The sequence below is a fragment of the Oculina patagonica genome, chromosome 8 (assembly GCF_052425735.1).
Source record: "Oculina patagonica isolate OP01 chromosome 8, crgOcupat, whole genome shotgun sequence".
NCBI lineage: Eukaryota > Metazoa > Cnidaria > Anthozoa > Scleractinia > Oculinidae > Oculina > Oculina patagonica.
In genome coordinates, this window is record NC_135765.1 from 31692858 (window position 1) to 31706500 (window position 13643).

Genomic DNA, 13643 nt, shown 5'->3' on the forward strand with positions numbered 1-13643 from the left:
AACATGGCGGCCCAAGTTGGATTTTCTTCCTACTCTCAGGAAGTAAGGGAGAAATTAAGCCTATGGGATGTGAAGGATTCCCCTCTGGCGCCATTATCTGAAAAGCAAAGAAATAGTGTACTTGAACTCACCACTGTTGCAGGCAATCGTCCGCTTTTAGATGAGGTAAATTGCCCAAATCTACGCACATGATCTTGATTTTATTTCTGGGGTCTTGTTTTGATTGTATTTGTACGCTTGAAAGGAAGATTTATTATATCATTTCCCCATGATCTATCTAATTTTGATGCCATATTTGAATTTGAACTTATAAAGATGCTTCATAAATTATATTACAAGTTTTATTTTGCAACATTTTTTTTAGAAAAAATATGTATTTTTTCCACTCAGCACTACCTTGATGTATGGTACACCCAAAAGTGCACAATTAATTTTACAGAAATGCACCTATTTTTTTTGAAGCTCGCTTGGTTCAACTGGTCCATTTATAAGCTAACCACCCCCTCCCTCCTCTTGCCTTGGACAAGATTCATCAGAATAAATTAGGTGGGTAGGAAAGGTGTTTTAAAGTATTTTGCAGGGAGGAGAGGAGGGGGTTGGAACATAAATAGAGCATCCCCAGATTAAAAGCTCAGGGTATACATTTATTTGGGAATAAAGTCTTGTCCGTTTCATTTGCCTTGCCTATTGCATCAAGGTGCATAGGTGTGACTGAGGTTTGTGGCACTCTACTCTAAATATCATTTTACAAAATCATCATCATCAGATTAGAATTTTATAGCTCTGTAAATTCCTCTGCTTCCTTTCAGTTACCTGAAGATGACTGTGCAAGTCTGGCACCCAAGAGGACCCTCAGTGATTCAAGTAAAGAAGCTGCTATGGACATGGCAAGAGTTGATTTGGGATCAGAGAAAATTGAAAATGCTCAACAGGTTGGCTTCATATCCTTATTTTTAACCCCTATGTGAAGGACCCAAGAGTGAACTATTTAAAACTGCTAATAAATTAGTTAGCTATAATTATCACTCTAATGGTGAATCTAGGAGTGGGACTCAGGAGTTTCAGGCACCAGGCTTCACACCCAGGGGGTTACTCGGAATTTCAAGTGACGAGATAATTGAATGGGGACAAAAATCAATACCCCCAAAAATTCCTAGGGCTTCCAAAAAAACCCCCAAAAAATCCTTGGACCAAAAATAAACCCCCACAAAATTCCATACCGAATTTCTGACCCTATAATTTCCAGAAAGGGGCATTATATAACACAAAGAAAAACATTAGAAAGGTGTTTGTTTGTACTTTATTCGTAGAACCACACAGCCAAGACACTACCACCCCTCCCCTTTTTAGCCAAAAAATGGCCCATTTATATTTCCACCCCTCCCCCTTCCCACATTGAGCACTACTGGATCTGTCATGGCACTCCCATACTGTATTTTCTCACCAATTGCTGTGCATGAGAGAACTTGGAAATGAATATGTAACTTGTAATTGATAATAACTTTGAGCTTAGAGCGATAATGTTGTATCATGATGGTGCTTTGTTTCCTTTACTTCTTGATGTTTACTTGTATACTTGACAATTCTTATGCCAACAGTTTTTTGCCTGGTTTGCAAATGTTGAGGCTCAAATGGAAGAGGAACAGGAATCATCATACAGGTATAACTCAACTGTACTGTAGTAGAAATGTATGCTTTATGAAAAATTGAGTTTGTAGAGGAAAGCTTACATGTAATAGATCTTTGAGGAATTACCTTTAATTTTTTTTATTTTCTCAGGTCCTATGCAGAACAGTTAAGTTCATATCGTGATCACTGTGACAGTATTCTTAACGAGGTGGAGTCAGCGCTGAACCACCTGCAGGATTTACATCACAAACATTTACTGGTGTCTACAAAAACTGGAGCTCTTCATGAAGCATGTGAACAACTTCTTCAGGATCAGGTTGGCTAGATTGTTTCATTAACCATCGATGTTGGTATTAAATAGATTTAGCCACGGCTAAAAGTGGAGCTCTCGGCTTATTCTCTTTACCCTTCATGTAAATCTAAATCAATTGACTTACCACAGACAGAAAAAAAGTAGAACTTGAGCCTGCAATTCAATGGCAAAATCATTATCTGGTCAGTGGTTAATTAAAAAAAACATGTGACCTCAATGAGTTCTGTACCTGAGCCTGCGATATGGTCATGTGATGCTGGTCAGTGGATACCTTTGACAGCTGTCAGTTTATTATAATATGGATGTCCAGTATCTAAGATGAAAGTAGACGTTAACCTATTTCTGGAGTATGGTCGCCATGTTTGTGCGACATACATTGTATGTTGTAGGAAGCACACACACTAATGATCCTTGATGCTAGCCTTGATGACCATGAAAAATCAGATGCATGGTTTTCCTATTTCTATGTGTACATGATTGACCTTTTTCCATGGTAACGGACTCGGCTCCGCTGCCCTTTGGGCCGCTGGGGAGCTCTGCTATAATATCTTCTTACTACTAGCCACCATACATTTCGTGTTGCACTAGTTGGGAGAATTTGATCCTATTTAGACATGCACCTACATGAACATGTATTCATGTTTTGCATATTAACACTGGAACCTGAAGGGTTCATGACACCTGTTTCATGTTTGCTAATAATGAGCATAATGCTTGTACCTTTTCAGACAAAGTTGATGAACATGGCTGAAAGTATCAGTAACAAGTTATCATACTTCAATGCCTTGGATCATCTTAGACATGTGAGTATCGCAACATGGTAGTTTAAAAATTAAAGCTTTTTGTGAGCAGCCTTGGATAGTGAGCTATATAGCTTTATTATACTGTTAACATCAGGTTGAAGTGTTGACAAATACACCTGATTTCTTTTCAGAAACTCAATTCACCCACAGTGTCAGTGACAAGTGAATCCTTTGTTCCAATGCTAGCCAGACTTGATGAGTGCATTTCATTTATATCCAGTAATGTAAGTTACTATTTTTTAGTTCTCTTTCAACTGCAAGCTCAGAATTTATTTTATACATCCAAACTTGCAAAGGTTTTAGGTCTGGGGTGGGATACAGATTTTATGATCAGAAGGGTACGTAGTTGATGGACTCTACTCCCCCCCTGACACACACACCCACTACTGAGGCCCTGCCAGGGTAAATTCCGACAAGCGACATGGCGCAAAAAATAGCGACAGCATACTAACAAAATCGCGACAAACGACAACCCTTCTGGAAAAACTTCAAGTAAATTCTGACAAGGACAAGCAATTTTCCTTCAATTTAATTTCCGACAGCGACATGAAGAGCGATAAAACAGCGACACGGCACAAAAAAACAAGCGACACGGGAACCCCCCCTGGCAGGGCCTCACTACTGCTGGAGTGTTTCATAACAGTATTGCACCTTGTCACATAATTAACATTACCGTGTATTGTGCTGTTTATTTCAAACCAAACCATACTACACCCACTCGACCCTATGGTTCCAGAACATATCCATACCAACCCCACAGAATGTCATTGGAAATTCTAACAGGGAGGGGGTGGTGGTCTCAAAAGGTTGAATCTTTAAAGGAAATCATGAAGCTAAACTGGAATAATTTCCAGAGAGGTGGGGGGGGGGGGGTTCAAACCAAAAAGCCTTCTGTGCGAGAGGTATGGATATTTTCTGGAACAACACATTTACCACTAGTCTTATCAGTGAATTAATGCTTGATTTTCTTTCCTCTTCAGCCTCAGTTTAAGGAGTCACCAGTGTATCTTGTTAGATTCAAACAATGCTTGAACCAAGCCCTGAATCAGGTGAAATCACATGTTGTGAACTTACTGACAAATGCAACAGTGCAAGTCTTAGCAAACAAGGTAAGGCACTGAAAAGTAGACAAACAATTTTAAATAAAAAGTACAGGGTGTCAAGTTCCTATTTTTTCCTATTTTTTGGCCTGCCTCCTATTTTCTCCTATTTTTTCATGAAATTCCTATTTTTCCTATTTTTTAGGGTTTTCTCAGGTACACAGAAACATTGTGAAATATTTGAAATGAAATTGTCAATAAAATTGATAAATTCTACAAAAAACTGAAACTTCATGTCAAAAAAGACCGCTTTGAAGCCTTTATAAGTGCTTTTCTTCTGAAACTCGTGCCCAGACTTTCTCAGTGCTTTTGATAGCATGCAAGATAGTGAGGATACTCTGATGCGAGAGGAAGAAGTAGTAAAAGCAGACTTGAAAGCGGCTGATGAACTAATGATGCGCTTTCAGCAACAGCTGTCAACAAACAAACTGTTAATGTAGCAACAATAATGCTTGACACTGCTAAGACCAAGCGAGACCAAGCAATGCAAAGCTTGGAGAAAATAGGACAAAAGAGAAAACTGTTGACTGACAAACAGCACAGACTGTTAGAAAAGGCCATGTCCTCAACAGCAAATGCTGCCAAAAACGAGAGCAAAGCTAAGGTTACCCAATCTGCTAAAAGAGCCAAAACAGTATAGTGTTGGACTTTTTGATTGTTGATTTTTCAAAGTCGTGGTTGGCTTTTATTGTAAGAAAGACATACATTTGGTGAAAGTGAACATTATATTGTTTCGGTTTGTAAAAAAATTAGCTTTTCATTCTCAGTTTTAAAGGTCTAATGACTTAAAGTAAAGGCATCTTGTGAAGTATCTAATGAAATTTGAAATCTGGTAATTGTTGTAGGACGAGTTGTGCTTGGTAACATTTGTTTATACGGCAATACATTGTGGATGTATGCCATTGTGCCTGTTAAATATTAAAGCGTTGGGTTGTGAAACAAAGTTGCTGTTGGGAGTGTTAAGAGGATAGAACTCAAAGAAATCCTCCTATTTTTTCCTATTTTGGGGTGAGAATTCCTATTTATTTCCTATTTTTTGGACATTGTCATTCCTATTTTCCTATTTTCTAAGTGCCATTTGTCACTTGACACCCTGAAAGTATCATTTCAAAATCAATTTTAACTTTTTTTGTCAAGGTGTTGTTCATTTGTCGGACTTTGTTTATTTACAGGAAGGTGGAAACACTTCTGAGAATTCCTTTGCATTGTTTTATGGAAAATTCAGGACTTGCGCACCCAGAGTAAAGGTTAGTTCCAGCACAAGTCAGCATATTCTTAAGTCTCAACAACATTATATTTCCTCATCTGAAGTTTCAAATTTGCCTCATTTGACAACCATATTGCTAGCTTGGTGTGTTCCCCTTTGTTAAAATTAGGGACATAGCTTAGAGACTGCTAATGGCTAATTCCACCTGCTAAAAGAGAACTAATCACTGGCTGAAATTTAACAAAACAACAAAGACAAAGGTAATTTTGAAAATGCGATGGTCAGAGAAGCCAGCTGGGTTTGTATATGAGCCAGCTTAGTTTTTTGTTAGCTACAGGCCGGAAGTGTCAAAAATGTAGTGTGTTTGTGTCCTGACCTATAGTTGTTATCTTTTATTGACAGAGTTTGATGGAACAAATTGAACAAAGAAGTCACTTAAGCTCAGAGTAAGTACTAAAAGTTTTGAAACTGTACGTGTTATGCAGATTAGATTATCAAACTTCAATAAAACAAGCTGAATGCCACAGAATAGAAAACTAATTCCTTATTCTTACTTCATTTGGTGCCAAAATAAATATTGCTTGATTCAAAATAATCTTGTTAATAAAATAAAATAAAATAAATCTTAATGTCAATGAGGTACAATGTATAATTTTCTGTTCACTCAAATTTCAGGTACAGTTCCCTTCTCAGTGACTGTCAGCATTGTTACCTATCCCAACGCTCTCAGCTACTGACACCCTGTGTCAGTGACGCTATAGAGAAACTAGCCAAGCAGTATGAAAGGAATCCTTGTTCTCTGGTAAGTTTGTTTTCTATATCATATTCAAAATTTACCTTGGAAATAAATTTTGCACCTTTCAATCAATCAATCAATCAATCAATCAATCAATCAATCAATCAATCAATCAATCAATCAATCAATTGGTCAGTCAGTCAGTCAGTCAGTCAGCCATTCAGATGTTCTGTCTAGTGTCTTGTTATCTGCCTGTGATATCAAGTCACTGACCTGTAATCCTACTATGCCATCAAAGCTGTGCTCTCAGAATATTTGCAGGGTGCCCGAATGCTCGTAAGAAATCTTGGGTGGGTTTCTGACGTTGTATTTATTTTAAATTAATAAATGGTGGTCACCCAACTAGTTTAGCTTTTTAGTTATTTTGGGTGACCAGCAACTGTATGTATTTTTAATTTATTTATTGTTTAAACATTTCTTTGTAATTTTACAGTTCAAATAAACTTTGTTGTTGTTGTTGTTGTTGTTGGTTGCCCAGCCCAAACAAGCTTTTATCATAGCAAAATTCTAAAAGTCGTCCAAAGACAAATTAAAGTAGGTCACCTGTGGCACCCCGGCTCTGCTAGAGCACAGCTCTGGACATGGACAGTTTAAGAAAAGACAAACTTTCTGCCTTTTCTCAATCAGAAAAATCCTTCGATGCTCCTGCAAACTGCTTACTTGAATTTGTTATGAAATCAATAGCAAATTTCTCCTTAAGTTATATCACCACATTGTGGAGCAGACAGATGACGAGAATATAGAAAACCATCAACTGGTGGAAATTGTCTTTAAGAGTGTTGATGTAAAATAACTTTTCCCTTGTTTTCAGGTTCGTGCAGGATGTTCAGTCCTGATCCATGTTTGTCAAGATGAATACCAGTTGTATTATCACTTCTTCTCAAAGCCAAGTGCTGGTTTAGAGTAAGTAAATCATATCAAAAGCAATATTATTCAAGTAATAGTTTTGTAGAGTTCAAGGAGAAAATAGAGTCAAGTAAGTCAATTTAATTTATATGGAAGAATTGTTTAGTTTTTCCAAAAGTTACAATAGTAAGTTTCCATAGTAACAAACCCTCAGCACAGTCTAATGGCTATTTACATGCAAATTGCACATCACTATAAAGAGGAAGGATTGAAATCCTTTTGATACTCTCTAAAACCACTCAAAGAAGTCAGCAATAGTTGTAGGTTTGCACCTTGTTTCAGAAATTGCCTCAGTGACTGATGTGTTGGACAATCATAAAAATTAAAAACATAGATCTATATGTTTTAAAAAATTATTATTTTGAGTAGTGTCTTACTAATGCAATGAGTGTGACTTGTATCTTGTCCAGCTCTTTGCTAGAAATCCTCTGCAGCACCCTGTATGATTCACTGAGACCTGTTATTATTCACATGAACCACATGGAAACACTGACTGAACTCTGCACAATATTAAAGGTATTTTTCCTTGTTAAACATGTGGGAGGTAGGCATGTCATAGGAGGGGGGAGAGCTATTAATTTGAAGTCACACAGATAAATGGGTTGGGAGAAAGGTTCTTTAGAGGGGGAAGGCTTATTAATAATTTACTGAGTCACAGCGTCAGGCTTAAATTACCCACTCAAAAATGATGGCAGTTCCGTTAATGTTCATCTTTTTATAATTTGTCATTGTAGGTTGAGATGATTGAAGATCATGTGCAACAGAAAGGTGAGTGAAAACTTCCTATGGCTCTTTTTGTGGCCATTTGGTCAGAAAAAAGGTTTTAATGCATGGTAGTGCATCTACTTTGAATTCTTTTTACTTAGAGTTCCTTTCTTTACATTTTTGAATACATCAGGTAGACATCTGTTCAGGACTTATCATAGGCGTACGGGCCGGGGGGGCTGGGGGGCTGCAGCCCCCCCAAATTTTGGGCAACTCAGATTTTTTGGGCAGCAAGAGAAATTTGGGCAAAGCCAATTTTTAAAGTAGTTTTCTTTATTTTCTATTTTAACCTGAAGTCGGCGTGGTTATTATTTTCTTGACAATTTTTCTGCGAAAAAATTACAGACAACTTTTTTGCGATTAGATTTCTGCAAAGAAACTAGAATGTTCATGAAATGCCCACGGGAACGATTTTTCTGACACATGGCCCCAGACTAAATGTGAGACCAGATTCACTAACAAGATTTACCCAAGATTCCTTATTTCGAGAGGCGCTGATATCTTCGTAACTGTAGGACGTAAATTTCCGGCGGCCACCATTTCAAGTAGAGACGTCAGTGAGAATCGATACATCCAGAAAGAACGTGGAATCTAGTGAGATGTTAAATTTAAAGAACCAGTGAATGGACAGTTTGATGAATGCACCAAAGGAGCGTTGCTTGTACGTGGAACTGAGCCAGCAGTTATTGTGAACTTCCTTTTCTAAACGTTATAACAAATAAATTCATATTTCCTTTAATAATGGATACAATGATGGTCACTCAATTTGGGAAATTTATGTCACGGTAAAACACGACCCTGATAAAGAAAGCTTCTCCCGCGTTGCTAAATTTTACAAAATCGACGGCGAGATTCTGAAAGCCGAGCAGAAAATGTACGCGAGTTTTCGTCGTTTGCGCGGATTAGGCTACATGACTGTTTCAGAAATGCTGAAGACAATGCACGAGAATGTTCTATTTGATATGTCTCCATAGTTTTCTTATGTGGTACATATCCTCGCAGTGCATGATACTTGCTACATCGTGTTCTGCAGAAAGATCATTGTGTGCATTGCGCAGATTGAAAACTTACTTCAACAGCACCATGGGGCAACGTGTCAGTAACATCGCACTTATTAACATTGAAAGGGCATACGGTATGCCAAATCTGTAGTCAACAATGAAAAGATCGCATTATTGAAATCTTCGGCCGTCGAAATAGCAGATAGCTATTTCTTTTAAGGTGATTTATGAGCCCATATGATAAATTCATATGCAAGAACTGCACGAGAATATTTTCCCTTCATATGTAGACCTATGGTAGCTTATATTACCTTATTGTTACTTATTTTCGCGGGCACTTAATTTCGCGAAAATGGAACAGGAATATTTCGCGAGTCTTAATTTTCGCGATTTGGCCAAAAATACGTAATTAGCATAAAAAATACAATAGAAATCGGTTAGAATTAATTTCCGCGGGTCTTTAATTTCTCGATTTTTTGAAAATCGCGAAAATCGCGAAAATGAAGTCCCGCGACAATAAGTAACAATATCGCAGGACCCTCGTTTCTTCTCGACTTTTTCGGAAAAATTTGGGCAACTTGCGATAATTTTTTGGGCAAATGGTTCACCGCCCCCCTGGCAAAAAATTGCCCGTACGCCTATGCATGAAGTTCATTCTTTCTTTTCAGGTGAAGAGCTAGCTGCTTTTGAAGTTGTGGTTCTACAGATGTTGGAGGATGTGCAAGAAAGATTAGTTTACAGGGCACAGGTAATCATTAAAAAGTGATAAAATATCAACCACAACATGATGTCAGGTTTAAAGTTTTTTTGTTTTTCTCTGCAGGCATACATTGAGACTGACATCCAGAAATATTCCCCAGCTCCAGGTGACTTGGCATACCCTGAAAAACTTGTTATTGGGGTAAGTATACACTTGCTGTCTGTTTGTATGTCACTATAGCCTCTGAAGCTGCCCTTAACTCTTGTCTCCCTGGATGGTTATCCAACATTAGGGACGGTTCATTTTTTATGAGATAGGGGGGGCTGGTGGGATTTGAGGGGGGCCATCCGAAAAAATTTGGCTTTAAAGGGGGGTCAGCCAAAAAAAATATGGTCTGTAAGGGGGGGGTCACTAAATATAATTGTACTTTTTTTAAGTGTTGTAAAGAGGCTTCTGTAAGAGTAAAAAAATTGCCAGAATGCCCAAAATGACATTCCTGAGGTTCTCAAAATTCAATTTTTCCCGGGGGAGCATGCCCCCAAACCCCCCTACTTTGTTATGTACCAAATGCCATTAACTCAACCCAACAGCTTATTGGTTACAAGTGCAGACAACCCATACTAACAGATGGCATCCACAATAAACAGTTGAGGCAATGCCAGCTATTTGGGATGTGTTTTTTGTACACTGATAAATTCTTTATTCACAAGGCTCGATATATTTTAATTTCACTTGATTATTGTTTGTTTGTTTTTGGGAGGGGGGGGGGCATCCAAAAAAATTTTGATTTCAAGGGGGGGCCAGGCAAAAATTTTCGATGAAGAAGGGGGGGCCATTATATATAACAGTGACTATCTATCAAATCCCACCAGCCCCCCTACCCCATAAAAAATGAACAGTCCCTTATTATGTCAATATCCACCTGTACACTTGGGGGGTGGAGGCATATACATCAAACACCAGAGAGTGTTTTATCACATTTCGAAACACTAAGAAGAGAGAAAAATAAAACATGCAGCAGAGAAACATTCTCTTGAGTGTTTGATATTAATATCTTCTTAATCAAAACTAAAACTAAGGAGTAAACAGAGTAATAAAATTGTAAAAATCTATGCTAATTAAGATCAGTTTTCCAAACCACCATCACTGTCATGGTTTCCTTTGTTTTAACTAGATGAATTATCAATGAATGTGAGAAATTATTAGACCAAACTTATAGTTGCACTTGCAGTCAATGTAGTGGTGTCAAACTTTTGTCTTGATACAGTCGAAGCTCTCTTAACGGACACTCTCGTAAGCGGACAGCTCTACATACGGCCCCCTTGTTTGAAACCCCGTTTAACGCTCCCTTACAAACTCTGTATTTTTACATTCTCCTAAGCAGACATTCCCATAAGCGGCCGCAGACACTTTCGGAGATTACGACTTGGACTTTTTCTTGGTATTTAAGCTCCCGTAGGCGGACATGCCAAAGAAAAGCCTTTTAACAACCTCTGTATATTGTTTTTATCAATCAACTTCACATAGCCGTTCGTCACAATGATTTTACAGTAATAACTGTACCAATTTCAGTGTTTGTTTTGTCGTCATCCACGTCCGTCCGGTTATTGTTAGCTGGACAAGCTCCCGTAAGCGGCCATCTATCCCCTACACCTCTAGTGGCCGCTTATGAGAACCATTCTTGTAAGCGGCCAGCTCCAGTTACGGACACTTTTTTTGCGTCCCGAGGGTGCCCGCTTACGAGAGCTTCGACTGTATTGTCAAATTCAGAAAAACATCATTTTATGAATAATAACAGTTTCCCTTTGCCTCTCACTCTTCTTCTGTCCTTGGGTAATACACCTCACATGTTCATTGTTGTCTTAGATGTCAGCTGATGCAGACAAAGAAGAGAAACAAGCTGAAGGAGAGGAGAAGAAATCTGTGGGTACGTAGTTATGACTTTATAGGTAGTAGGTAGTCATCACTTTATAATCTGTTATTTATTTTGAGACATGCTTGACACTTTTCACCCATTGTTTCCTTTAAACTGTACTTGCAAAGCCTTTTTTCTTCACTTTATAGAATTGCCAGCAGCCCTAGCGGACCTGCAGGGTATGTGGTACCCGACTGTCAGACGAACACTGGTTTGTCTCTCCAAGCTTTACCGCTGTATCTCGGTAAGGATTGTTTCCGCGTTTGTGTTAATCCCTTATCTGTGATGATATTTATATAATTATGCTGGTTTAGAATCATGATTAGTCATATAAATGAATGAAGTGATACACTGTGTTAATCCCAGCCACTAAAAAAAATTCAGTGGCTTAGACTTGAACCCACGACCTTCGGGTTACATGACCACTGCTCTACCATCTGAGGTACAAAGCCACTATGGGAACAGTGCGTGAGTGAATCCCATATGATCTTGTACACTCTTGTACACATTACATGTGTACAAGAGTTTCCTGCAACGACATGTGGAACGTGCATTACATGTGAAGAACAAATAATGAATGCGAATGAACAGTGTTTTGATTCTAGTTTAGAATCATCCTCAGTCATATTGAGCTGCTGCTTTTTTGTGTGTTTATCTAGAAAGAGACGTTTGAAGGTTTGTCTCAAGAGGCTCTGTCACTGTGTATTCAGTCTCTTAAAACAGCAAGTGCACTAATCACACAGAGAAAGGTAGGAAATATAAATTAAACAAAGATAACAATTTTTCTTTTCCATGTTACTGTAAAGGACAGGTCCACCACATTTTTCAGTGGTCTACAATCTTATAGATGGGAAGTGCAGTGGCCTAATGGTTAGCGCGTCGGACTTCAGATCGAACGGCCCGGGTTCAAGGCCTGGCCGGGGCACTGTGTTGTGTTCTTGGGCAAGACACTTTACTCTCACAGTGCTTCTCCCCACCCAGGTGTATAAATGGGTACCGACGAAATAATGCTGGGGGGTACCCTGTGATGGACTAGCATCCCATCCAGGAAGGAGTAGAAATATTCCTAGCCACTTAATGCTACCAAAACCAGGATAAGTTCCGTCAGTATGTGCCGCTTGGCTGGAGGCTTACCTTTATTATTTACAATCTTATAGACCATAGACATGATTTAAATTGTCCAATACTGTACAGTGAAACCTTGGCTTGTGCTTGAGTTTTGAACATTTTTAGATGTCTTTTTTATTGTCTGCGAGTATAGACTGTGCGGGAAAAATGTCATAGATTTGTGAATTTTTGTTTAAATTCATAGAGTCTGCAATAGAACAGCAACTTGATTTTAATGTGATATCTGTTTTTTTTTAGGATGCCATAAACGGTCATTTGTTCTTTATAAAGCACCTTCTGATCCTCAGAGAGCAGATTGCACCCTTTGATGTAGATTTTGCCGTCAAGGAAATGTCTCTGGATTTTAGTAAGATGAGGACAGCAGCTTATGGCCTGTGGAGTCATAGCAACAGATTGTTTGCTCTGAGTAGCAGCAACGCACTTTTGGAGTTCCTCTTAGATGTAAGTGCAGTATTTCAATTTTACAGAACTGTTCCAAGGCAAGAAATGGGAACTGGGAGCGCTTGCCAAACTAAAATGAAAAGCTTTTCCTTTACTTGAGAAAGATGTTATGTTCATCAGTATCACAAGCATGGGACAGAAAAAAATCTGAGTCGCCGATTGGAATTGACCCCATGAACTCTATAACATCGGGTGAGTGCTCTGTCTACTGTGCTACGGAAAGACTAATGGCGAGCAAGGCCATTTACTAGGTTCATCTTTTTTTATATTATCATCATATAGTAGCCTATCGACATTGCTGATCCTAGCAATACGCAGGACGCGTGTCACATATGAAGCTAGTATATGGCCTTGCTCACCGTGAGTTTTTCCATAGCTCAGTGGATATAGCGCCCGCCCGGTGTTTGGGAGGCCATGGGTTCAATTCCTGTTGGGGACTCAGATTTTTTTTTGTCTCACATGCTGAACATTGCATCTTTCTCGGGAACTAGGAGACAAGTGCTTGCCATCTAAAATGAGAAGCTTTTCCTGTATTACTGTAACCTGTATGCCAGGGTTGTCTTTAGAAGGCGGGAACTGGATACAAGTAGATACCCATGAGTCAGTACCAAATTAAACATAAAGAAATTCACTTCAAATGTTCTTTTCTGCCCACCTACTTTCCTTTTGGTGCCTTCCTACTTCAAAACTCAATGAAACCCCTGTTATGCATGCACGACATCATGATTTCTAGGGCTAAAAGAGTAAAGTTTTGGTTTGATTTCATTCCAGGGTGCTCCTCAGTTGACTGAAAACTATTTGGATTCAAAGAAGGTGAGGGCAAAAATGTTAATTATTAATAATGGCAACTTTTCTTACTCTGAAAGTTTGACTTACATTGTGGTAGGATTACGGTATGTCGCTCACTGATTGTCATCCGGAATAATTTTCGTGTTTAAC

At 38.6% G+C, this 13643-nt stretch overlaps 1 protein-coding gene across 1 annotated transcript in view; it reads left to right on the forward strand.

Annotated features, from left to right (window-relative positions):
- LOC144664410 (conserved oligomeric Golgi complex subunit 3-like) overlaps positions 1-13643 on the forward strand; it is a 17352-nt gene continuing 3709 nt past the window's right edge. The window contains exons 1-20 of the mRNA XM_078525524.1: positions 1-165; positions 810-932; positions 1599-1660; positions 1780-1945; positions 2671-2745; positions 2877-2969; positions 3726-3854; positions 5018-5092; positions 5455-5498; positions 5728-5854; positions 6660-6751; positions 7165-7270; positions 7489-7522; positions 9189-9268; positions 9344-9421; positions 11087-11147; positions 11285-11379; positions 11795-11884; positions 12501-12704; positions 13476-13517. Coding sequence (XP_078381650.1) covers positions 4-165; positions 810-932; positions 1599-1660; positions 1780-1945; positions 2671-2745; positions 2877-2969; positions 3726-3854; positions 5018-5092; positions 5455-5498; positions 5728-5854; positions 6660-6751; positions 7165-7270; positions 7489-7522; positions 9189-9268; positions 9344-9421; positions 11087-11147; positions 11285-11379; positions 11795-11884; positions 12501-12704; positions 13476-13517 — 1938 coding nt within the window. The 5' untranslated portion in view covers positions 1-3. The remainder of the gene's footprint in view (positions 166-809; positions 933-1598; positions 1661-1779; positions 1946-2670; positions 2746-2876; positions 2970-3725; positions 3855-5017; positions 5093-5454; positions 5499-5727; positions 5855-6659; positions 6752-7164; positions 7271-7488; positions 7523-9188; positions 9269-9343; positions 9422-11086; positions 11148-11284; positions 11380-11794; positions 11885-12500; positions 12705-13475; positions 13518-13643) is intronic.